This window comes from Hemicordylus capensis, chromosome 6 (assembly GCF_027244095.1).
Source record: "Hemicordylus capensis ecotype Gifberg chromosome 6, rHemCap1.1.pri, whole genome shotgun sequence".
NCBI lineage: Eukaryota > Metazoa > Chordata > Lepidosauria > Squamata > Cordylidae > Hemicordylus > Hemicordylus capensis.
This window is the reverse complement of record NC_069662.1, coordinates 140,160,536-140,187,058: the sequence shown is the minus strand read 5'-3', so window position 1 is coordinate 140,187,058 and position 26,523 is coordinate 140,160,536. Positions and strand designations below refer to the sequence as shown.

Here is a 26,523-nt window from a genome sequence, read left to right as displayed (position 1 = left end):
TAATTTCCTTTTAATCTGTTTTTGTGCATTTTTAACTTTGTGCAATTTAAGGAATATTTTGGGGATTCTGGATTAACCTTCTGAAAATGAATATCTGGAAGAAAATTTATGTGTCTGGTCTTCTGGATCTCAATCCTTTATACTCATGCTGATGGGGAGGTAGGACTGATGAATATCAAATTCAGTTGAAAGGAATCACTGTCTGTAACATCAGCATTTTAAAATGGGCATTTCATTGAAGTGATCAACAACCCATTCACATATTCAGGAAATCCAGTTGCCTGCCCTGTCGGTATGTTCTTCCAAAACACATCAAAATATGAAAACCCTTAAAATCAAGAAAATGAAGATTATTTATCTGTCTAAAGGAATAATCTTGATAGAATTAAAACAACTTACAGTGATTAATTAGGGGTCAATTTATTATTATTTATTCGATTTGATTTTTATACCGCTTCCAAAAATGACTCAGGGTGATTTATTTAATTATCTTGAAATATTATTCCCACTTTAAAAACAAAAAATGTAACCAGATTGACCATCATGATTTATTACAAAAACCCCAAACAACATGTAGTCGGAAGAACTCCAAAACAGAGCTAGTTAGCCTTTTGCTTCACTGAATAACAAAGGTTTGAGTGGGCTCTTAAACAAACATAGAACAGGAAGTATAAAAACAGTTATGTGAGAAGCGCTTTCACTCAGAAAATATTGTTTTATAATACCTCAAAGGTATCACGTGAAAATTCCAAACAAAACATTGTTTTAAAAGTACAAAAATAAGAAAACCACAAGGACATTATGGACACTCAATGATGATTAAGTGCTCTGAGCTGAAAAAGAGAGTGACAGAGAGAAAAAGAATGGCTTTGGGCAGCTTGGACAGATCTGGATTTACACCTGGCCAATGTGATTTATCAGTTTGTTATGATATAATTCCTTTGGGGCACATTCCATTGATAGAAGAAGTGCAGTCTCTCCTAAACTGGGTAGTATGTCATTAATTCAGAACTGTTTCGGCTTTCGTAGATATTTTACCTGCTCTGACCATGGTTTCAATGAAATCCGTGTCATTCTCTAGGAAAAGTGAATGAAGGCCACTTGTTGCAAAGCTGGTTATCTGTTTCTAGGATTACCAACCCTTAGGAATGCCCTAAGTCTACAGGAATCAGCATCAATGTCCAGGTGATTATTGAAGGCAAACCTGGAGATTGTAATGGCTTGATAGAGTGAAAAACATTGGGGGCAAGAAGAATCTCCAGGAATAACTTCAGTCAGAGATGGCAACCCTACCCATTCCATGCATTATGCAGGACAATCCAGATTTTCCATTTAGTGTACACAAAATAAGGAGTTGCAGCCAATCCTGACGCCCTGATGAGTGTGCTTATATAATACAAGTGTTTATAACATGGGTTTGTTTGCATTACTTTACATTTCTAGGTAAAAAATATCTTAGAAATACATCTAAATGTATATTGTTTGAAGAGACCCTAAAGAGCAAACAAGGTTCAAAGGTGTGTAATGAGGCCACAACTTCTTAGAAACATTAAAAAGAAATCTTGGGAACTGCTTTTGAGCAGAGGGGGATCAGGGCAAGGGATGCTCTGGCCATTTTCCGACTCTCCAAACTGCTTTCCAAAATCTCCTCAAACTGTTTTCCACCCACCCCATAGGATTCCTGGTGCATATTTATCCTTGTAAACCTACCCTTATGTAGTCAAATTTAGCGCTGTAAATACACTTCTAGGGGGGAAGCAGTTTGGTGGTGGTAGTCATTTTGAGCGGAAGAAGTGCCAGGAGGGAAAGGGTAAAGAATCTTGCATCATTTATCCTCTCAAAACCCCAGCCTCTTGAGGGTGCTTTCATGGGTGTGTGTGGGGGGGAGATATTGGGACTTTATTACATGTATGTAATATGTCCTTTGTCCAACAGACTTGGGCGTTAGTGACTCTCAGCAGAAGATAAATTCCAGAGCTGAGGGGCATACACCAGAAGTGTGTGTCCCTGCAGTTCTGACTTGATGCATAAATGTAAGAAGACATTTCCCCACACTGCTTCCCAGTCCCAGTCAACCACAGGACCAAGCTGTACATGGCTGCTGCCACCCCATGTATGCATCTCCTGGCAATGTTCTCCTGGTGTCTCCTGGTAACATTCAGCTAAATCAAATGTATGATATAACATCCTCACAGTCAATGTCTCCCCCTCCCATAAGGACATTAGAACATAAGAACAGCCCTGCTGGATCAGGCCCAAGGCTCATCTAGTCCAGCATCCCGTTTCACACAGTGGCCCACCAGATGCTGCTGGAAGCCACAGGCAGGAGTTGGGGGCATGCCCTCTCTCCTGCTGTTACTCCCCTGCAACTGGTACTCAGAGGCATCCTGCCTTTGAGGCTGGAGGTGGCCCACAGCCCTCCAACTAGTAGCCATTGATAGACCTCTCCTCCATGAAGTCATCCAAACCCCTCTTAAAGCCATCCAGGTTGTTGGCTGTCACCACATCCTGTGGCAGAGAATTACACAAGTTGATTATGCATTGTGTGAAAAAGTACTTCCTTTTGTTGGTCCTAGATTTCCTGGCAATCAATTTCATGGGATGAGCCCTGGTTCTAGTGTTATGTGAGAGGGAGAAGAATTTCTCTCTATCCACTTTCTCTATACCATGCATGATTTTATAGACCTCTATCATGTCTCCCCGCAGTCGTTTTTTTTCTAAACTAAAAAGCCCCAGGTGTTGTAGCCTTGCCTCATAAGAAAGGTGCTCTAGGCCCCGATCATCTTGGTTGCCCTCTTCTGCACCTTTCCCAGTTCTACAATGTCCCTCTTTAGATGTGGTGACCAGAATTGCACGAGTACTCCAAGTGTGGCTGCACCATAGTTTTGTATAAGGCCATTATAATATTAGCAGTTTTATTTTCAGTCCCCTTCCTAATGATCCCTAGCATGGAATTGGTCTTTTTCACAGCTGCCGCACATTGAGTCGACACTTTCAATGAGCTGTCCACCACGATCCCAAGTTCCCTCTCCTGGTCAGTCACTGACAGTTCAGATCTCATCAACGTATATGTGAAGTTGGGGTTTTTCGTCCCAATGTGCATCATTTTACACTTGCCAACATTGAACTGCATTTGCCATTTTGTCGCCCACTCACCCAGTTTGAAGAGATCCTTTTGGAGCTCCTCACAATCTGTTTTTGATTTCACTACCCTAAATAGTTTGGTGTCATCTCCAAATTTGGCCACCTCGCTGCTTACCCCTGCTTCTAGATCATTTATGAATAAATTAAAAAGCACCAGTCCCAGTACAGATCCCTGGGGGACCCCTCCTCCCACTTCCCTTCATTGTGAAAACTCTCCATTTATCCCTATCCTCTGTTTCTAGTCCTTCAACCAGTTAGCAGTCCACACATGTACTTGTCCCCTTATCCCATGACTGCTAAGTTTTTTCAAGAGTCCTTGATGAGGAACTTTGTCGAAAAGCTTTTTGGAAGTCCAGGTATATTATGTCAACTGGATCACCTTTAACCACACAGCAGTTGACACTCTCAAAGAACTCCAAAAGGTTAGTGAGGCAAGATTTACCTTTGCAGAAGCCATGCTGGTTCTCCCCAGCAGGGCCTGTTCTTCCATGTGCTTTACAATTTTATTCTTGAGAAAGCTTTCCATCAGTTTGCCTGGAACAGACGTTAAGCTAACTGGTCTGTAATTTCCTGGATCACCCCTGGATCCCTTTTTGAAAATTGGTGTTACATTTGCTATTTCCAGTCCTCTGGTACAGAGTCTGATTGTAGGGATAAGTTATATATTTTTTCAAGGTGTTCGGCAATTTCACTTTTGAGTTCTTTAAGGATTCTTGGAGGGATGCCCTGTGGCCCTAATGATTTGTTAGTTTTTAATTTTTCCAGACAGTTAGAACATCATACCGAAAAGCCTGATTCAGGAACAGGTATATGCTCAGTATCCTCTGCGGTGAAGACAGGTGCAAAGATCTCATTTAGCTTCTCTGCAACCTCCATATCTTCCTTAATAATCCCTTTCACTCCCTCAACGGTCCAATTGCCTCCCCGCAAGTTTCCTGCTTCTGATGTATTTAAAGAAGTTTTTGTTATTCCCATTGATACTTTTAGCTAAATGTTCCTCAAACTCTGTTTTCACCTCCCTTATTGTCACTTTGCATTTCTTTTGCCAGAGTTTGTGTTCCTTTCTGTTCTCTTCATTTGGGCAGGCCTTCCAATTTCAGAAGGAATTCTTCTTCTCCTTTATGGCTTCCTTGACTTTACCTGTTATCCATGCTGGCATCCTCCTGGACTTCGTGGTACCTTTCCTCCTTTTGAGTATACATTGATCTAACTGTATACCAAAACTCCCCCACTATAAGAGTAGAGCAGGAGTGGGGAATGAAGTGGGGCAGGAGTGGGGAAATAGAGTGTGATGACATCATGTCATATACAGAGTGAGATGATGTCATATCATATGTCATGCATCTACTTTAACTAAATGGTACGAGGACACATAGGAAGCATAAGTGGGCACCACTGGCCATGAATTTATTGTAAATATTTGTAGTTTGAGTACTGTATATTATTGGTTGTGGTACACCATAGGAGTGAGATTATTTTGGTGATGATGAGGCCCATATCATTAAGGGTATGTGAATTGGGGGTGTCAGTCTTTTGTTTAGCCCAGACTCCCCTATTTTTCAACCTTTACTTATAATTGAACACTATACTTCAAGTACTTATCCATGCTGAGTAGTGCACTAATTCCTGTTATTATTCCAAATATTTATATAACACTTTTCAACAGAAGTTCTCAAAGCAGTCTACATAGAAAAATAAATAAATCATAAATAAGAGGGTTCCTTCTCCCAAAAGGACTCAGAGTCTAAAAAGAAACATAAGGTAGACACCAGTAACAGCCACTGGAGGGATGCTGTGCTGGGGCAAAAAAGACAGTTTCCCTCCCCCTGTTCAATATAAGAGAGTCTCCTCCTGAAAAGGTGCTTCTTTGTTCATATTGCTGTTTTCACTCTAGACAGAAATTACCTCTTCTCAGAAAGCCAAAAATGGCAGTGGCCATTTGATTTCTGAGTTGGCCTGTTCACTTATATTCAGTTTGCTTTTCAGTATGAACTACAAGTCTTTTTTAGTAACTAGCTGGCCTGGGTGCAGAGCATCTGCACCTCTAGTTCTCCTCTCCTTTTCCCCTTTCCTCCATCCCCATTCTCAGCGCCCCCAGCCGCCACCACTTTCCCCGTTTTCTTCCCACCACCACTGTTTTCTTTTCCCACCAGGCTGCAGCCATTTTCTATTCCCCTTCTACCCAAACACCTGTCCACCGCCGCTCTTCTCTGCCCCTCCCAGCAGCTCACTTGCAAACTCTCAAGAGCTGCCATACATGGGATTTGCGACTGGTATGTCTTAGATAGATAGACAGATAGATAGATAGATAGATAGATAGATAGATAGATAGATAGATAGATAGATAGATAGATAGTGCTCAGCACCTTCTGGAGCAGCAGAATTCTTGGGGCACCAGGCTAATCAGGAAATCCTTAAAGGGGAAGACTAGTTTCCCACTCTAGACCTTTGGGACAACAAGGTCTAAGATGTGGGAGAAATGGTGTCTCCAGTTTCCCCAGCTACAGTTCTCTTTCCCTTTCATCATACCAGTGTGAATAGAGTAAACTGCCCATTGCGCGTATGGAGTAGGGAAACTCGGGGGGCGGGGACAATTTCCACTCCATCCCAATATCTGAAGAGAGGGGAATATATGTCCCTTCACCCAAGTTTCCTGATTTCCTCCCCTTCTCCCCATTCAGCTGTATGGAACGGGAAAGTGATTGCCTTTGGGAGGACCTTCAGGGAGGAAACGCAGTTGCCTCCATCTTGCTTATAACAAGATTAGGGTTTGGGGAGTGGGTAGTAAAATCAATATTCTCCTAAGGCTGCAAAATAGCTTCTACTGGCCCTGACAATGGTAGCACCTAACATCCATATTCTGCATCTTTGAATTCACACTCACATAGCGGTATTTTTTTTAATCCTACACAAATATAGATGTTCAGAAAGAGTGCATCAGCTCCATTTTCTTTATTTTTACACACACTTTCCTCAATTTATGTGTATCTGCCTGCACCAATTATTGTTTTATATGAATAATGTTTATAAGGTGTTAATTAGCGGTTTGATTCTCATCAACAGGAAACGCAGTGGGAAGGTTTTTTAAAGCCTCTACTTTGCTTTTTTGGAGAAAGTACAAATATGACAACTAAGGAAGCAGAACCATTAATTATTTTGATCAGATCAGGTTCTTCATTGGCAAAACAATAGGCTATAACAATTTCTGTACAAAACAGTGTAGCAGAATATTTACAGTAATCTCCATAGCAATCAACCACAGTACTGTCCAGGAAATCATTTTGAAATGTCAGGATTGCAATTAGTTTATTATAAGGGCTTCATTATGCGACCTAAAAATCTGGGATTTATAATAACATTTTGAACTGGCAAACTAGAAAGGCAAATTACTTTACTAGCTGACTCATATTTGGATGTTGACTCTACCTCTCTAACGGGTAACCTAATTTGAATCTAAAAGGTCCATTACAGCAATAGCCTAGCTGAATTCTTTTATCAGGTCCCTGATGCTCAGCTATTGATCCTTCTGTTACACCATATGTCAGTCATAGTGCAACTTGTGTTGGCAACAAAACATGTGCTTTGTGACAAGTGCAATGTTAACAATATGTGGTGATACCATCTATGGCATGGCTTTTGCATAGCTTTGGCTTGAGGGGGAAGGGAAGGGCTCTTGCAGTTTTGCCAGCAACAATTGCCAATGTAAGAATTTTTCCATTACTGCCTGCAATTGTTCCTTGGTTATCATTAGAGCAAACCGTGCAACTAGTAATGAAATTATTTTTGTTTCCTAATAAAATACAAAATAAAAACACCTCTGCTCTCTCCAAGAATGTTCATGATTTAAGACCTTGTAGATGCCAATAGAACTTCCAGGGAAACAGACATCTTGGACAAAATGGTCTTTGCATAGTAACTGTAGCCCTGTTCAGACCTTATCTTGTATCTGTATTCAGATGTCTGTAGAGATGTACATGTTTTTGTGTGAATGACTGTGTTCATTTTAAAAGGGAACCTGAAATACAGGATACAGATAGGAACTGTACTGCTATACTTGTTAGGGGTGTACATGGAAACGATCCGGGTGGTTCGGTTCAAATTCAAACTGAACTCAAACTGAACCACTCAGTCTGAGAACCAGTTTGTTAGAACCAGCCAGCGGTTGTGCAGAGGCCTGAACTGGGTCCCCACCAGCCTGCACTGATGTGGGGAGTGCTGGTGGGGCCTGGGGATCTGCTGCCACTGAGGAACCGCACGGCGGCATGTAAGATGACCTCCCGCCTGCCCCGACCTTGCTTTTCAACCCCATAGGTTTCCCTCTTTGATTGTGAAGAGGAATCCTTACTGGATTCCCCTTTGCAAGCATGTGGAACGGGCCGAACCAGGCCAAAACAATTTGATCCCAACCAGGCCTGGTTCAGTTTGAATTTGGGCCAGTCCAGTTCGAACTCAAACTAGTCAAACCAGTTCTACACATCACTAATACCTATGCTCAACATAACATGTGAATAACTGTATCTGTACCTGTATATACTGTACATAGATTGTACAAGTGTTGAACTTAAAATGTAAATAGGACTATGTCAGACATTATTTTTCATAGAAGTTGGAGCGTGGTGTAGTGGTTAGAGTGCTGGACTAGGAGCGGGGAGACCCGAGTTCAAATCCCCATTCAGCCATGATACTAGCTGGGTGACTCTGGGACAGTCACTTCTCTCTCAGCCTAACCTACTTCATAGGGTTGTTGTGAAGAGAAACTCAAGTATGTAGTACACCTCTCTGGGCTCCTTTGAGGAAGAGTGGGATATAAATGTAACATTTAAAAAAACAACAACTGCTTGGTCAAATCCCCACTGCATTATATCTGCATCAAAAGAAAATTAATAGATGGTTGTTTACATGTTTTTAATTTTTTCTGTTATTTCTTTTTCTCTACGTAACTTTCTTCTCTACTTACCCCACAAATATATTTGTAAAGTTTGCTTCTGTTCTTGTTCTGATCCCTTTAATTGGACTCAGGGGCGTAACTACTATTAGGCAAGGGGAGGCGGCTGCCTGGGGGCCCCCACGCCTCGAGGGGCCCCCCAGAGGCAAGTCACATGTGAAGTGAGTGTGTGTGTATCAGCGAGGGGCCCATTTTAAAATTTTGTCTCTGGGCCAACTCCAGCCTCGTTACGCCCCTGATTGGACTGAAGGTCTCACGTTGGTCATTCTAGTTGTTCATCTTTGCACTTAACTTTCCCTCAGGTTGAATTTCTTCATCACTTTACTAATGTCTTGCACCATGGTACTGATCTGTCTCCACTGCTATGTAAATAATGAAGCTCTTCCCATGATCAAGTGGGAAGGGCTATGCTGTTATGCCCAGAGGAAGCCCCAAAGTACTTACCCCCCCCACAGACGATCACAAAGAACTCCCTGGGTGGGCATATTGGCCGGCCAGATGACCAGTGGCTTCACTCAGGCACTCCTGCACCCAGCCGTGGCTTGTCCGGCAGCTCCAGGGGTTGGGCGAAAGGGGAGCGCCGTCCTGTGGCACCATGCCCCCAGAACCCCAGTAATGCACCGTGCAAGTGCGTGGTGCATTCCTGGGGTCCACCCTCCCCGGTCCCCTCTCCCCGAGTATGTCTGCCGTAGGCTGCAAGCAGCCATGGCAGACACACGACCAAGAAAATGGGGTTAACGGAGTGCTTGCACCGTTAACCTCGTTTAAAGGGGAGGGCATTTAGGCAGGCTTCCCGCCGGGAGCCGCACAGCTCCCGTAGCTGCACAAGAGCAGCAGAAACCAGGCTGGGCTCCCTTAACCCGGTTTCTGCTGCTCATGAGAATCGCTTCAATCTCTTTCTCTCCATGAATATCTCCTGATATTCTCTCTGTCATGTTGTACTGTTGTGTTCAGACTGAGGCAAGAGGAGGCAATGGGGAAGGAGGAAAGAGAAGAATCCTATTCACATGTTATGTTCATCAACACTTGCACTATTTGTATATAGGTACAGATCTGTACACAGGTACACTTATTCACATGCTATGCTGAACACAGGTACAGGAGTACATTTCCTATCTGGACAATGCATTTAAGGGACCTGTATCCAGTTTCTTTTTTAATAAGAATGCAGGTACAGCCATTCGCACAAAAACATATACTTGTGTACAGATATCTGAATGCAGGTACAGCATAATGTCTGAAAAGGTTTAATGTGTCAGGGATACGTTAGGAAGGGCAGGAGCTTGAGCAAGTAATGTGGTATAGGAGCCGGAAAAGGATAATGGTAGGTAACTCTCTCTACTTCCCGCGCAGAATTTCAGAAGCCACTACTGAATAAATTATTAAATTAGTTTGTTTTTTTTAAGCATCATCACTTTGATCACGATTCCTGTAATCAGCCAGGAACCAGATAAATACCTTCTTCTGTTTCTAGCTACTAAATCTTTTGTGACTGAGCCCTTTAAATGTTTTGGTTCTCTAAATGTCTTTTTTAAAATCTTCAAACTGTTTACTGTTCTAAAAACACACTTAGCTTCACTGGGATAACTCCAGTGTAAATGACTTGAGGACCACGCTTCATTCTTTGATCTTTCACATACTTACTATACAACCCTTTGTAAATCTATTCAGAGGATAGTCCCACTGTAATCAATGGGGCTTGGCCCAGTAAGTATTTATGTGTATGTGTAAACAATTACCTGGCTACAGAGTTTGCCAAAATTTCCAAAGGAAGGGCAGTTCACAACAAAATAAAAGAACATCAAACACGCAAATAGGACCCCAGTCTTAATGCTAGTAGAAACCCTATTGGCATAAATAGAGGTTCTTCTGTTGAGGATGTTGCTTAACTACATACTTCAACTTGGTAGTGAGTAATGATAGGACAGTTACTTTAAGATAATAACTCTGCTATAAGGTTGAGTTACAGTGCTATTGATAGGGAGAAAAATCTCCTTGCCCCCTTGTGGTCAGATGGTATTGGAAAGTACTGCAAAATATCTGTGAAGCCTACGTTAAAATATTTGCAAAATTTAAGGCCTTGTTACTGGCATAAATTAGACAGAAAACTGAAAATATATGACAACAGTCCAAGAATACTCTAGCTAAATGAAACATGTGGAAGCAACAGTCTTTGGTCATAGCAGTGCAACATGAAGGAATTATATTTCCCTTTTCAGTGGAATACAAGTCTGGGCTTCTTTGCAGTAAATTATTTCAAATTATAGCAACCAATATGTTTTATTGAGCGTTTGGGAAAATAAATAAAATGTAGTAATCAAACCCTGTGTTTTTCCATTTACCAAATGATGAACTCAAGTGTTATCTTACTTGTGTTCTATCATTAAGTCCACAGACCTTAAACAATTTCCTCACTTTAAATTGGGGTCTAAACCAGTGATTTTCAACTCTAAACTCATTGAATTTTAGAGTTAGAAGGCTCCTTGGAGGTCTTCTAGTCCAGCCCTCCACTCAGGGCAGGAAACTGCTTCAGCATCCTTGACAGATGACCATCCATCCTCTGTCTGAAGACCTCTAATGCAGGAGAGCAAACCACTGCACAAGGCAGACTGTTCCACTCTCAACATTAGTTAGGAAATTCTTCCAAAGGTCTAGCCTGAACCTGCATTTCCTTGTGTTTTCAGTGCATTGTTTCCAGCCCTGTCTTTTGGAGCAACAGAGAACAAGTCTGCACCTTCTCCTATGTCAGTGGTTCCAACCAGCATTTCCCAGCCATTGGACACTGGTCGGTGTGCTGTCTGGCTGAAGTGGGAAGTTCCCCCAATTTTGCAGCTGACTCACCCCACAATGCATTGGGAAAGAGGTGCCCCCTTCCAATCCAAGTGTAAAAAAGGAGCGAGTCACTTACAAAAGCTGAGAATGTAAACTCCTGGCTTTTGAGCAACTTGCTTCTTCATGCATTGAGAAGGAGGTGCCTTTTGGGATGAATCAGCTCCAAATGCAGGGGGTTTAAACTCCTTTTGCATCTCACTCCTTTACATCTGGGACTCACTCCTTTGCATCTGGGAAAGGGGGCACCTCCTTCCCTTTGTATAAGAGAGAGTCAGCTACAAAACACGCACATTTGGAGATTACTCACCCCATAACTTAAAGGAAAGGAGGCACCTCCATCCCAGTGCATAAAGGAGCAAATCAGCTGCAAAGCTGGGACTGGAGTTGAAACTCTCGGCTTTTGCAGCCAACTTGCCCCATGATGAGCCAGGAGGGTGGGCAAGTAAGTAAAAATTGTGTGGTGGCTTCGCTGCCTAAAAAAAAAAAGGCGGGGGCTGTAGTGAGGCCCATCTCTCCCCCCCACTCTTTAATCCAAGTATGTCCCTGAGTGGGGGTAGAGGGAAGGTTGGGAAACACTATTCTATGTGACAGCCTTTTAGATATTTGAAGACTGCTCTAAAGCATTGCTCTTAGCTCTGCAGTAACCTCTTCTGGCCACTAGAGACATGAGGAGTTATGTTAATAGGTCTCTCTTGGTCAGTTGAGAGTCAGTTAGAGTTGTGCAGTTGTTGAAGGCTAGTGCCTGTTTGGATATGTTATTCAATGTCTCTCTCTTAGTATGTGATGCTTTAGTTTCTTAATAAATCTTTATTTGTTTTTGAACTCAACCTAGTGACTCCAGATAATAGAAATGTGCCCGAAGTTGCTTCGGCGCCAGTGGGGGTAGTTCTTTAAGGGCGGGGGAGGGTGCACTCACCCCTCCGGCCACATTTCCCCCGCCAGTGCTCCATTATTTTCAAGCCCCTCAGGGCGGCAGTGTTCCTCCCTGCTGCCCCGTTGTCCTCATCAGCCAGAAATGGCTGGAAGTACCGATTGCATGTGCGCCCGTCGCGTTGAAAATGCGTGCACCCTCCCCCGCCCTTAAAGAACTCCCGCTGGAGCGGAAACGGCCCCCGGAGCCGAAAACATTTCAGAGGCCTTTATAAAGGATTGTAGTCTGACTGCAGAAGGTCTGAAAAACACTGTTCTAGACCATGCATTTTCAGCATGGTTACTGTCTTGTACTGTATCTCAAGCAGAAAGTGTTTATTTTTAAAAGTTCCAACACTGCTCAGCCAATTTGCCCTCAAGAAGTGTCATTTAAAGGGGCAAAAATGAAGCCCATATTATGCAGACAATACTTTTGAGGTGCAATGTTTATACAAATGGCTAATGGACACAGACATTCATAAAGGCTGGAGCAGTGCCAGGTTACAATGTGTTATCTTACTTGTGTAAGATGGGCCCTTGTGTGTTGGGCCCCCTCATGGTAGGAATTGGGCCTTCAGCCCCTCGGGGAGCTTGCTGGACAGTGGATAGTCCTCCTTCAACACTACCACTCTAGCTTCAGAGGGTGGTGCCATTTTAGTTTCCGCAAATACCCTGGCACAATGGCATATTCAAAGGAGGTGGGGCATATGGAAAATCTGAAATGGTGCTGCCACTTTGACTGCAGGAGGAACCTCCACTGTCACCAACAAAAACCCCATTAGGCCTTGGCAATGCTTATCAGGCAGTGGTGGGCAGCAGTAGTGGATGTTCCTCATTCAGCAGTGGCACCATTATAGATTTCCCAGATGCTCCAGCAGTTTGACATGCATCGGGATAGGGAGGGCAAAAGAAATCTAAAATGGTGTCACCACAAAGAAGAAGAGTCTGAAGCTGCTGTCCACTATCACCCAGGGCGCTTTCCAGAGTCCAATGGGGAGGCTTACTGGGTGGTGCTGGGCAGCAGCAGCCATGGTGGTGTCAGAGATGTGACAGAGCAGCTTACTTGGCCAAGTGAGTTCGGTTGTCATCTCCTTCCACTCTCCATATCTGTTAATTGACTTTCTCTAGAGGCCCCTTGTCATCATAGGGGAGGCTGAAGGGGAGAGTGAGAGAAGGAAACAGCAGAGCAGCTTTTTTGACCAAGAAAGTTGCATGTATGGCTGCCAGCCACCATACAAAGGTGAACACAAGGACTTTAGGAGTGATGGACATGGGTCCTCGGACCAACGCCCAACCTGGCTGACCCCTGTTGCTGGCCCTCATCAGAGGTCTCTCCATTGCCCTTAAGTAGCCAGGAACATGAATAGTGAACAAACAAACTGAAGACTGAGTTGTTAATTATTTCTATGGGTGTGTTCTCAAAATAGCATTGCTAATAGGGTTGTTACTCTGTTGAAGGATTGTAAGTCTTCAGTAGTTTGATAGCTCTACTGACAATCATATTAAGTATGAGACATCTTACAATTTAACAAACAAAAGCAAGCACTCTTTGCTTGAATATCATTCCAACACAACTGTAATATCATTCTTTCCATTAAGAATATGGAGTACTCTGTTAGAGCAATGTATCAGAGCCAAAACTGCTTGGGGGAAAATTAAAGTTCAAGGCCCACTCTGGAATATCCAGGTTTGTATTGTAGAATAAAACACTGTATTGATTAATAAAATAATAATAATAAAATATCAAGATGTACAAGATGTACTTCTGATTTTCGCAGAGCTCTTTCATCTTCAGATACCTGTGATAAAAATACAGTAGTTGTCCCAGGGTCAAAGGACATGGCCAAGTCCCAACTGACTGTGATCAGCAGGCCAGAAACGGGTTCATAATAGAATGTTCATGGATCACGGATACAGGATGTATCTGCTAGGAGGTGGGGTGGAGGAGAGGAAAAGCAAAAGCTAAGACATAAGCAGAAGACTGGGTGCATGGGGGAGGACAAGTAGAACAGAGTTCTAGGAGATAGGAGAGGGAGAAATTGTTTAAATTTATTTTTACACAACATTAAACCCCCATTTCCTGCCATGGGAGAGTGGTGTACTGGCTCTGGCCTTCAGTCAAAACAGAACACAGGAACCTGGATATTTTGGTACATTTTAATCCACATCACCAGCCTTTCTCCAAGAAGCTCAGGGTGATGTACTTGGGAATATTTACCTCAGCAACCCTGTGCACTAAGTGCTGCGGAGACAGTGGAAGGTCCAAGGTTGCTCCATCCATTTCATATAGCTTGAACCAACGTTTGAATCCAGATCTCTCTGGCCCAACTCTTACCCTCTGTCTATGACACCACACCGCCTCGCCCCTTTCTTGGAGAAGAGAGCTGGTCTTGTGGTAGCAAGCATGACTTGTCCCCATAGCTAAGCAGGGTCTGCCCTGGTTGCATCTGAATGGGAGACTTGATGTGTGAGCACTGCAAGATATTCCCCTCAGGGGATGAAGCTGCTCTGGGAAGAGCAGAAGGTTCCAAGTTCCCTCCTTGGCTTCTCCAAGATAGGGCTGAGAGAGATTCCTGCCTGCAACCTTGGAGAAGGCACTGCCAGTCTGTGAAGACAATACTGAGCTAGATAGACCAGTGGTCTGACTCAGTATATGGCAGTTTCCTATGTTCCTAGGGCTGAGAGAGAGAGAGACCGGCTTGAAATGCTTGGCTGCAGCCTGGGGTCTTTGATGCTAGATCGCAGTAGGTTTGTTATTCAGCCAGGATGGGTATTCTTAGGAAGGAGGAAGGCTCGGTCATTTCCCCCCACTGAGTAGGCACAGGGTTCTCAATCTCTCAGGAATCTGAGAAAATCGCCAGCTGGTTTGTGAAAGGATATTCTAATGGTTCGATATTCTGAAAAATAGGAGGGACAGCTTCGGCCGGAGTTGGCAACCCGAAGTGGGAAGTGTGTGTGCATGGTATGTATGCGTGGGTGGCGGGGAATCATTGAGCTACTGAGACAGCCTATCCCAAGCAGGAAGATTTATTTGTTTATAACACAAGAGAGGCCTCGCTTCCTCGGACGCGGGGGAGGCGGCCAGCAGCAGCAGCTGCAACGACGGGAACCCCTCCTCTTCCCTCGCCCCTCCGCCAGGCCTGCGATTCCTTCCAGGGCCTCCGAGCACAAGGGGCAGCAGCATCTGGCGGTTGCTAGGCGTCGTGACGAAGGCGGGCTGCGAGCGTCCATTGGCCGAGGCGCGGGCCCGTTCCCCCCCCCCGCGGGTTCGCAGTGGGCGGAGCGGAACCGGCGCGGCCACTGGAGCATGCGTCGTCCCCAGCGGCGTCCTGTCCGGCCACGTCTGCCGGGTCCTGCCGCTACTGCTAAGCCCGGCCGGGGCCAGCTGCTCGCCGCCGGCCATGGTGGGCGTCTTGCACCGCGCGGCGAAGCTGCGGGGGTTCCCGCTACTCTGGTTCCTGCTGCTGGTGGTGCCGGCCGCCCTTGCGTGGGAGAGCGGCGACTTGGAGCTCTTCGACCTGGTGGAGGAAGTCCCGCAAAACTTCTACGCTTTCCTGGGAGTGGAGCAGGTGAGGAAGCGGGAAGCGCGTGGCCCGAAACGTGGCCTTCGTCTTTCCTCCGCTCCGGGCGTCCTGGGTCTCAGCTCCTTCCAGAGCATATGGAGCAGCCTGAAGACGAGAGGGTTCCTGGGCATGTGCAGATTGGCCTGCAGGGCTGCAGCCTAGCCCACGTGTGTGAGATTAGGGGTCGTCGGCTCCCCTGTGGCAAAAAACGGGGGGCGGGGGTTGATGTTGTGTTGAAATAAACTTAAACAATTTCGCCCTCTCCTATCTGCTAGAACTCTGCTCTGCTTGTCCTCCCCCACCCAAACTTCTGCTCACGTCTTAGCCTTTGCTTTCTCTCCCCCACACTCCTAGCGGATACATCCTGTATGCCTGATACAGGATCACTGTATCCTCGGTCTGTCATACTCTGGACAGTGCTTTGCATCACTTTTCTCTCATCAGATCCCCCGTTCTTAAACTCTAGTTTACTTGGAGGCTGGCCTCCAGCCTTCTCCAGATTTCCCATATGGCTATTATTCTTTTCTCTTCTTCTACTTGCACTTTTACTTTCCCCTTGTTTCCTCACATTATGTTACCTTCCATGGAATACGTTTTTTTTTTTACAAATCCAGCCGCCCAAAGTTTCTTTTTCCCCACCCTCTTGCCCTTTCTCTTAGTGGTGGCTGTTGGCTCTTTCACCATAAACTATTCCACACCATAAGCTTTGCTGGCAGAGGGTGGACAATTTATTTATCTATTTATTTATTTATTTAATGTATTTTTATACTGCCCAAAACTTAAACGTGTGTGCCCTTTCTTTCCTGGAGAAAGCAAGGTGATTTCCATGATATTTGCTTTAAAAGGGCTGCAGGTCCCATATCAGTCCCATCTTCTGAGGTCGTTTGCAGACACTCTTCTCCAGATGCCCTTGCTGTCAGAGGCATGGCCTTTTCTGTGGTGGGATTCCATCTCTGGAATGCCACTCAGCCACTTGTTGGCAGTAAGCTAAGCTAATTTTGTTCACTTGGACTCTTCATGAACTGTTCTGTTTTGCTGTTTTATCTGATGTTGTGGGGGATTATTGATTGTGTTTGGTATTTTGTTGCTGTTTTAAGATTGTAAACTGCCTTGTGAATCTGTTGGATTGAACGGCGGGATATAAAATCATTTTATTGCTCTTCGTGATTGGTTCTTAGATTATTGCTGTGAGTTGCTTTGGGTTCAATTGTGGAGAAAGGCATTGTATATAAATAATAAATATAGCGGTCTAAAATTGATGACTTAGGTAACTGCTATTGCTGCTGTTCGTGGTTAGGACTGGAGTGGTGGCAGCGGGAGCTTTTTCAGATATTATTTTGGGAGGGTGGGTCTGTGTTCATCGGCAAATTTACCCTGATGTCCATGCAGTATTTCAGGGAGCACTTCACACATGATTTGGGTTTCCCTCTCCATATTGGAACCTAGCTCGATTTATGTCCAGGGTAAAATAAATCTTTTTGTGTCAGAGTATCTGTTATGCCCCAAACTCGCAGTAAAGCCTTGCGGTAAACCTGTGGTAAAGCCTGCTGTCTGAAAAACCTCCTTGCTAGGGAAAATGAAAGTTAAACTTAACAGTCCTAAAAAAACCCAGTGCCTCACTCACTCAGTAGCATTGTAGAAGTCGATGGTTTTGGTAACTGATCTGAAAGTCTATGAGATGTGTCCAGACCAGGGGTGCATAACTCAAATGCCTCCCCCCACCCCGTCCACCTTGGTGCGTTGAACCAGCCATGCCTTGGTATGCAGGGGCCAAGGTTAATTTTCAGTGCATTAGTTATTACATGAGCCACCTAATGGGGCAGCGGGGAAGTAACTTGCCTAGGGAGCAAGAGGTTGTTGGTTCGATTCCTCATTGGTATGGAAAGCACCTATATCTGGCAGCAGCGATATAGGAAGATGCTGAAAGTCATCGTCTCATACGGCGCGGGAGGAGGCAATAGTAAACGCCTCCTATATTCTATCAGAAAAAACCACAGGTCTCTGTGGTCGCCAGGAGTCGACACTGACTCGGCGGCACATTACTTTATTTTTAGTTATTACAGTCAATTAATTATTAAAAATAATGAAAGTGAGGTGATGGAGTTGTGAGGGGGGGAGGCTGGGGGAAAGACAGATGGTGTCCGTAGGCTCCAGCCAAGGGACGTGGGACAGCTGTTCTCAAGTGGCCAACTAGATTAAGCCACTACTGCTTGTCAGCAGGACAGTCCAAGAGCTCTTCATGGCAGTGTTCCCTCTAACAGGGATTCCCAGATGTTGTTGACTACAACTCTCATAATCCCCAAGCAAAGGCTGTTTCAGCTGGGGATGCTGGGAGTTGTAGTCAACAGCATCTGGGAATCCCTGTTAGAGGGAACACTGCTTGGGAAGAGAGCTGGTCTTGTGGTAGCAAGCATGACTTGTCCCCTTATGCTAAGCAGGATCTGCCCTGGTTGCATACGAAAGGGAGACTAGAAGTGTGAGCACTGTAAGATATTCCCCTCAGGGGATTGAGCCGCTCTGGGAAGAGCATCTAGGCTCTGAGTTCCTTCCCTGGCTTCTCCAAGATAGGGCTGAGAGAGATTCCTGCCTGCAACCTTGGAGAAGCCGCTGCCAGTCTGTGAAGACAATACTGAGCTGGATAGACCAATGGTCTGATTCAGTATATGGCAGTTTCCTATGTTCCTCAAAGAGGGGAGGAAGAAGGAAAAAGGCTTCCTTGTACCCTGCTCTTTACCCCTGGTATGCCATGCACCAGGACAACCAGTGGGGGAAGGAAGAAGCCTGCCACTTGATGCGTAGACAATACTGAGCGAGATGGACTGTTGGTCTGACTCAGTATATGGCAGGTTCCTATGCTTCTTGGCTCCTGATGTTCCTACAGGATAATCCTTCCTGGGGGCCAGCAAAAAAGCCAGATCCAACCCCCGGGCCTTATGTTGTGCAGACCTGGACTAGACCTCACAGTAATTTCTTCGTTAAAAAAAAAAAGGAACGTTGGATGATATTCAACTGCATTCCCCATATAATTAATTATAACCCATATAATTTGTACTAAGGTTGAGAATTCCAAATAAATAATCTGAATAAATGTTCAGACTGTCTGAACAGAAGTGGGTAGGGTTTTTTTAAATACCCCCTCACCCAATTTCAGTTGTTAATTTGCATATCTGTTGATTCCTAAATGTAATTTAGAACTGAACTTAAATGCTTATTAGTATTTCTTTACTCTCTGGTTCAGACCATATCTTTAAAAATGTTTTAATAACCAGTTCAAGTAGTTTAATGCAAAATTCATTGGAACGTAAGAAGGGGCCTTATACTGAGTCCGAGCATTGGTCCATCTATCTTGATATTGGCTACATTGACTGGCAACGTTTGACCTACATAGGTACCAGTGTTTCCTCTAACAGTGATTCCCAGATGTTATTGACTACAACTCCCATAATCCCTAAGCAAAGGCTGTTGCAGCAGGGGATGCTGGGAGTTGTAGTCAGCAACATCTGAGAATCGCTATTCGAGGGAACACTGATAGGTACACAGAAAACTTCTTTATACCAAGTCAGACCATCCAGCTCAGTATTGTCTATGCCAGGGATTCTCAACTTTGGGTCCCCAGATGTTCTTGGACTTCAGCTCACATAATCCCCAGCCCCAATGGCCTTTGGTTGGGAATGATAGGAGTTGAAGTCCAACAACATCTGGGGACTCAAGGTTAAGAATCCCTGGTCTATACCAGAGCTGCACAACTTCCCTGACTATTGCACAACCTTGACTATTAGCCACTATGGCTGGGAATCATGGGAATTGTAGTCAACAAGATCTGGGAATCTCTGTTAGAGGGAACACTGCTACTGAGCTATGGCCTCATCCCCAAGATGGGGTCAAGACAATTCAGTGTTTCCCTCTAACCGGTATTCCCAGATCTTGTTGACTACAGTTCCCAGAATCCCCAGCTGCAATGGCTTTTACTTGAGGATTATGGAAGTTGTAGTCAACAACATCTGTTAGAGGGCACACTGATTCAGACCAATCAACTGTTGTTCTTGTAAAGTAAATCTTGTGGACTGTACGCAGTGATGAATATTAACTGTAGAAAGATTTAAAAAAACAACACCCCATGGTGGCTGGCATCCAAAGAATTTGAATGCAGGGAGTTTTTGTACGTCGGATGATATTTCTGAAACATTTTGTATTTCAGCCTCCACAGCACCAGAAAACCTGTTTCTAGAAGGGCTCCCCTATAAACAGTAGCTGGTGAAGCATGAGAGCTTGGGCAGTTGGGAAGGGAAGTCATGGAAGCCCACAAGACTGCAAAGGAGCATGCAAAGGAATCTTTGGATCTTGGCTGCTTGCGTTCATGAATTATTCATTTTCTAGAATTCTAACAGTACTGAAAACAGACCGCTCTGAAAACAGAATGAATTCCAGCAACGAAAATGCTGCTTCTGTGCAAGTTGTTTAGCAGAAGCTGCAACATCATTATAATTAACTAATATTTGTTTGTCTCTTGGCTTTTTTTGCCTTTCCCAGTTGTAAAAATTATTTTCACTTTGAGCCGGTTCAGATGAACTCTAGCCCCAATGCATTAGAACAGGCCTGCACAACTCAAATGACTTGGCGGGCCGTAACCAACCATGACTTGGTTCATGGGGGCCGAGGTCAATTCTTAGGGTGCTGATTATTAGAGTAACACTTAATATCTATCTACCAATCAACCAAATTAAAGTGAAATGAATTAAAATGAATTAAAAATGAATTTAATTAATATTTAACTTTTGATGTTCTGGCAGGCCTAAATTGATTAAATTAATATGAAATAACTTGAAGTAAAATTCATTCTAATAATATAAATATTATACAATCTGTACAATATACATAATAAAATGCACTGCTCTTCCTTTCCACCTCTGCCAAATCATCACACATAACATGGAACACTTTTAAGGGAAAAAATATGAGAAACTCTTCTCATAATTTTGGAAAAGAAGGGAGAAGGCGAAAGAAAGATGAAAAGGATGCAGCAGGAGGCTTGGCTTGAGAGAGAGAGAGAGGGAGAGAGAGAGAGAGAGAGAATGGAGCCGTCTTGGTGGGTGAGAGAGAGAGAGAGGGAGAGAATGGAGCCGTCTTGGTGGGTGAGAGAGGGAGAGAATGGAGCCGTCTTGGTGGGTGAGAGGGGGAGAGAATGGAGCCGTCTTGGTGGGTGAGAGAGAGAGAGGGAGAGAGAATGGAGCCGTCTTGGTGGGTGGGGGGGGGGAGAGAGAGAGAGAGAGAGAGAGAGAGAGAGAGAGAGAGAGAGAATGGAGCCATCTGGGTGGGTGGGTGAGAGAGAGAGAGAGAATGGAGCCGTCTTGGTGGGGGGGGGAGAGAGAGAGAGAGAGAATGGAGCCATCTTGGTCGGTCGGTGAGAGAGAGAGATAGATAGGAGCCATCATGGTGGGTGGGTGAGAGAGAGAGAGAATTGAGCCATCTTGCTGGGTGGGTGAGAGAGAGAGAGAGAGAGAGAGAGAGAGAGAGAGAGAGAGAGAGAGAGAAAATGGAGCCGTCTGGGTGGGTGGGTGGGTGAGAGAGAGAGACAATGGATCCCTCTTGGTGGGTGGGAGAGAGAGAGAGAGAGTGAGAATGAAGCCGTCTTGGTGGGTGGGGGGGGAGAGAGAGAGAGAGAGAGAGAGAGAATGGAGCCATCTGGGTGGGTGGGTGGGTGGGTGAGAGAGAGAGAGAGAGAGAGAGAGAGAGAGAATGGAGCCATCTTGGTCGGTCGGTGAGAGAGAGAGATAGATAGGAGCCATCATGGTGGGTGGGTGAGAGAGAGAGAGAGAGAGAGAATTGAGCCATCTTGCTGGGTGGGTGAGAGAGAGAGAGAGAGAGAGAGAGAGAGAGAGAGAGAAAGAAAGAAAATGGAGCCGTCTGGGTGGGTGGGTGGGTGAGAGAGAGAGACAATGGATCCCTCTTGGTGGGTGGGAGAGAGAGAGAGAGAGTGAGAATGAAGCCGTCTTGGTGGGTGGGGGGGGGAGAGAGAGAGAGAGAGAGAGAGAATGAAGCCGTCTTGGTGGGGGGGGAGAGAGAGAGAGAGAGAATGGAGCTGCCTTGGTGGGTGGGTGAGAGAGAGAGAGAGAGAATGAATGGAGCTCTCTTGGTGAGAGAGGGTCCGTTTCCCGTTGTTCCGGAGGTCGCTGTTCTTCTCCCGCCACTAACAGCTTTTCTTCCCCATCCTTCGGCAACGTTTTCTCTCCCCGCTGGGCTCCCTCCCTCCCTGCCATTTTTGCCCCCCCCCACTGGGCTCCCTCATGGGGCCACTGTCTGCCGCCTCCTACCTCATCGCCGCCGGCCCCCCCCCCCCAATTCTAGTCACAGTGCAGCTGAGGAAATGCCCCCAGGGCTATTTCCCCTTTCTCCTGCTGCTTAACCCCCCCCCCAAATTCCATTTCCATTGTGCTCTTGAGCCCCATTGAGTTTGATAGAACAGAATAAATGTACTAGATCATAAATGATCTAGAAGTAGGGGTAAGCAGCGAGGTGGCCAAATTTGCAGATGATACCAAACTCTTTCAGGTAGTGAAATCCAAAATGGATTATGAGGAGCTCCAAAAGGATCTCTTCAAACTGGCTGAGTGGGTGACAAAATTGCAAACGCAGTTCAGTGTTGGCAAGTGTAAAGTGATACACATTGGGACGAAAACCTGCAACTTCAAGTATACGCTGTTGGGATCTGAGCTGAGTTCTACAATGTCCTTCTTTAGATATGTTGACCAGAATTGTACACAGTACTCCAGGTGTGGCCACACCATAGTTTTGTATAAGAGCATTATAATATTAGCAGTTTTATTTTCAATCTCTTTCCTAATATTCCCTAGCATGGAATTGGCCTTTTCCACAGCTGCTGCACATTGAGTTGACATTTTCAACGAGCTGTCCACCACAAAATCCTAGTCAGTCACCGACAGCTCGGATCCCATCAGCATATACATGAAGTTTGGGTTTTTCGTCCCAATGTGCATCACTTTAAACTTGCCAGCATTGAACCGCATTTGCCATTTTGTTGCCTGCTCACCCAGTGGAGTATAGGGTTTCACTAGAATATAGTGTAGATTAATCCAAATCCAGTTTATATTTTAAAAAATCTAATTAAATAAAAATAGATTTTCATCTGCCCCTTTACAAATGAATAAACAATGGATTTCCTGCACATTTTAATAGGTCCTAACTTAAGGAGTAGTTCTGTTACCTGGGGGTACATATAAACTACATGGAGATGGTGATAAAAACATGTGTGGGCTGAAATGTGACTTTAAAACTTGACAACATACATTTTTCTCTCTAAAAATTGCAAACAATGAAGTCAGTCAGTTTCCAAAGACAATACAAACAAGCTCTTGTTTAAACCTGAAAAACTTTTTCATAGTATGTCACTCACATGAACTTGGGCTGTAGTTATAGCAACTTTTCAATGGTTTCCTTTATCATTTTCATTTATAATTGACATTTTAACAGCTCATTCAAAGCACTTAATAACCTTCTGACAAAAAACCAACAACCCATCAACTCTAAGCAGTTCTCCAACAAATGGAAAGAACTGTTCCCATGTGTGGGGCTTGCATTAAAAAATGAAAAGTCCATTTCATAGATAAGAAATCTGGAATTTGGAAGAGGATAGTCTAATTTGTAAATGTAGCTTCTTACCTGCATGTGTAAATTAATAATTTCTTAAAAGATGAATATATGTTCATCATTTATGCAGTGGAAAAACACTGAAACATCTTGGCCTTTTTGCCTTATTGGAATTCAATCAGCAGGAGTCAAGCAGTTCTTGAAGATACTGGATAACCTTTAAGCAAACCTAGACATAAGTACCAATTAGTTGTAACTTCCTTGATCTCCAGCTGATGTTTACATTGTATGAAATCTTAACTCTCCTCTTTGAATTGTATAGGGTTTTGTTTCTGCGTTCCAAGTTCATGAAAATGCTGGGGATTGTGTTCTGTTCTTTTGCTAGTCCTGGCTCATAGACAAACTGACCATTTTCATCTGGGAGGTTTTAAATTGCCTTCGAGTCTCTTTTGCAGTATTTTTGCAAATGTCTGACCATTCTTCATGTCGAAGTGAGGAATTTGTATTGCAAATGAGTATTCTGACCAATGTATGTTTTATATTCCAGTTATAAAGCAATTGAAGCAGGAATTTCTGTAAGTCTCATATGTGAAAATGCCCAGCCGTATTGCTTTCTGTACACTGTTAGCTAACCTCAAAATAAGAGGGCCGTGTGATTGAGCTGTAAATCCTACACACTTTTTTGTAGATTACAGTCATCCCTTGCCAACCATGGTTTTACCAACCACAGTTCTGAATATATGTGAATAGGATATGGTGACAAGTCTTGCCAACTGCGACTAGAGTATCCGTGGCTGGTGAGGCGTTTAGTGTTTGTCGGGGTGTTCAGTGATTTGTGGGAGTTCAGAAGTTTGATCTGTTCTTTCTTCTTGGTGACTCTAAGCGATATTACAGGATTTTTTGTGATTTTCTTTTTTAAGCATTCTTTTGTATTTTTTCCTTTATTTTTAGGTCTTTTTGCAGTTGTGGTTCCCCTAACCCCCCATTTCACATGGACTTTAATGCCTCGCCAACTGCAAATTTGCCAGCGGTGAGTTTTTGCCAGAATGGAACGCTAGTGGTTGGCGAGGGATAACTGTACATAAGTGTAGTCCAGCATGTTGAGTGGCTTCACTAAGAAATTTCTTCTCAATACTGTAGCTAGTTCTTTGGGACTTGGGGCACTTCCAGGTTTACCCATTTTTAGGGTCAAATTCCATGTTCCAGGATTTTTGTGCTTAGTGTTGCTGTATTTCTTTCTCTTACAGTAAATAGCAACTGGATTGGGGGGGCCCTGTGGATCATGACCATGATGGGGGATTTAATCCCATCACCTGCCATGGTCCCGATTGAGTCCCCCATGATTACTGCTTGTCAAGGGAAGAAAGCTCTCACTGACACCAATGGAAGCTGTTTTCCCTTTGAGAAATACTTGCATGGAGGTTGGTTTCTGATTTAGACTGAAACTGTGGCAGGGGATAGAGTTAAAGCCTCCTGTCCTGGTTTCAGCCTGCAGCACTCCATAATCAGACTGCTATTTACTAAAAGAGAGAGAGAGAGAGAAAATGGAAGCAGTAAGCATGGACTGTACCACTTCACATTGCAGATGGTGGATCACTTTTTAAGTTCTCCCCCATATGAGCAACTCTCTGCGAGCAGAAGGTTGGCAGATCAAGAAGGAAGGTTCTTGCCTAGCTTTCTCCCATGGGCTATTTTTTTTTGTTTATTTGTGAATATATTTTTTAAAATGCTCTTTCAACTACAAGAGCTGTTCAGTAGTGGGACAGTCATACAGGGGTAGGCTCTTCTTTGCTAGAGGTTTTCACACAGAAGCTGGGCAGCCATCTTTCGGGAATGCTGTAGCAGTTTCCTGCCCTAAGCCAGGGGTTGGACCAGAAGACCTCCGAGGTCCCTTCCACCCCTAAAATTCTGATTCTATGAAATCTTTAATAATAAGTAAAAGTTCTCCCCATGGAAGTCCCCTTACCAATGCAATGTAATACCATAGTGGGGCTTCCAAGGCAGTTTGGTGTGGGTGCAGAAATTAGCAGACAGCTGACTGGAGAAACATGTGAGTTGTGGGATGGTTTCAGCACAACCTTTGTGTCACCGTCCCTCTTGTCCAGCTCCCCTAATTTTGAGCCATACATTTACCTCTTCTAGATTTGCTGGTGGTTTTCTTGCCGATATTTAGGCTTGTAGTGCAGACCTCACTCTAGCTTTAAATGGGCCTGTGGGACTGGTGTTTTAATAGTTTCTCTCTGAACTCAGTTGTACCGAGCAGCAGTGCAGAACTGAGTAGGTTAACAGCTGCACATTCAACTTTTCCCTGTGCAGCGTGCGTGCGCGTGCGCGTGCACACACACACACACACACACACAATCAGCTGTCTCTTCTGCTCCTGATGACTTAACATGTGTTCTTTCTTTGAGAAAGATATGACGAGTCTCCCTGGATTTGTCATATCTTCCGTAAAGCACTTAATGCTGGCTCGCTGTCAGTTCAAGCTTTTCTTTCTGACTCTTTTCTGCATTGTGCCCTGGAGTCAGGGTGCCCTTTCAGCAGTGCCCATTCTAATGCTTTGTTCTGCTGCTACTTCATCTCAGTGCAAGGTTTGCAAAGTTCTCATTATACAGTCATCAGATTGTATAGCTTAATAAAGGTGATTGAGGATCTACGCTGTCTTGTGTGCCTCATTATTCATGCATTGTCATAAAGGCAATGCATCGTTTTTGTACAAAAAACAAAAGATGCATTTGCTAACCATCATGTTAACTAGTTGCTGGATTTATATTTCATACATTGGCCAGTGATTAACACCCATTTATATTATTGGTTAGACTTAATAGAATCCAGTGTGAATTCCACCATTTATTAGTGTGAAAGAATTACTGCTTTGGGGTTTATGATGGAAAGCTGTGGTACATAGGAAGCTGCCATATACTGAGTCAGACCATAGGTATATCTAGCTCAGTTATCTACACCAGGCCTGTTCAACTTAGCTGACACCCCAACCGTTTTTGGACTACAACTCCCATAATCCCCTGCCTCAGTGGCCAATAGCCAGGGACTATGGGAATTGTAGGCCAACATCTGCAGGAGGGCTGAAGTTGAGTAGCCCTGGTCTACACAGACTGGCAGCGGCTTATCCAAGGTTGCAGGCAGGAATCTCTCTCAGACCTATCTTGGAGATGCCAGGGAGGGAATTTGGAACCTTCTGCTCTTCCCAGAGTGGTGCCATCCCCCAAGGGGAATATCTTACTGTGCTCACAGATCAAGTCTCCTACATCACGGTAAACGCATGCATGGTTGCTTAGCAACTTCCTACGTGATTCCTTCAGTGCCATCCTTGTGTGATGATGTCTTCTGTGTCCACGAAACCAGTTCTCAGGTTGCTGCAATGGTGGCAACCCCGTGGGCTGCTTAATTCAGCTGATAGGGCTACATCCTTGGCCACCCCTGCTCTAGGAACTGCAATCTATATATTTAATTCTCTTTGGACATGCGTGCCCAGGATTTGGCGGCGGAACTCTCGCAACAGGCTGC

General features: G+C 44.4%; 1 protein-coding gene and 1 long non-coding RNA gene across 3 annotated transcripts in view; both read left to right on the top strand.

The window, feature by feature from the left end:
* Window positions 1-11,973, top strand: part of LOC128330466 (uncharacterized) — an 86,630-nt gene extending 74,657 nt beyond the window's left edge. For both annotated transcript variants that reach the window (XR_008310109.1, XR_008310110.1), the window contains one exon: window positions 10,774-11,973. This is a non-coding gene — a long non-coding RNA (uncharacterized LOC128330466). The remainder of the gene's footprint in view (window positions 1-10,773) is intronic.
* Window positions 11,974-14,907: 2,934 nt separating this feature from the next.
* DNAJC1 (DnaJ heat shock protein family (Hsp40) member C1) overlaps window positions 14,908-26,523 on the top strand; it is a 140,883-nt gene continuing 129,267 nt past the window's right edge. Inside the window, exon 1 of the mRNA XM_053263422.1 lies at window positions 14,908-15,399. Within this exon, the coding sequence (XP_053119397.1) occupies window positions 15,232-15,399 (168 nt within the window). The 5' untranslated portion in view covers window positions 14,908-15,231. The remainder of the gene's footprint in view (window positions 15,400-26,523) is intronic.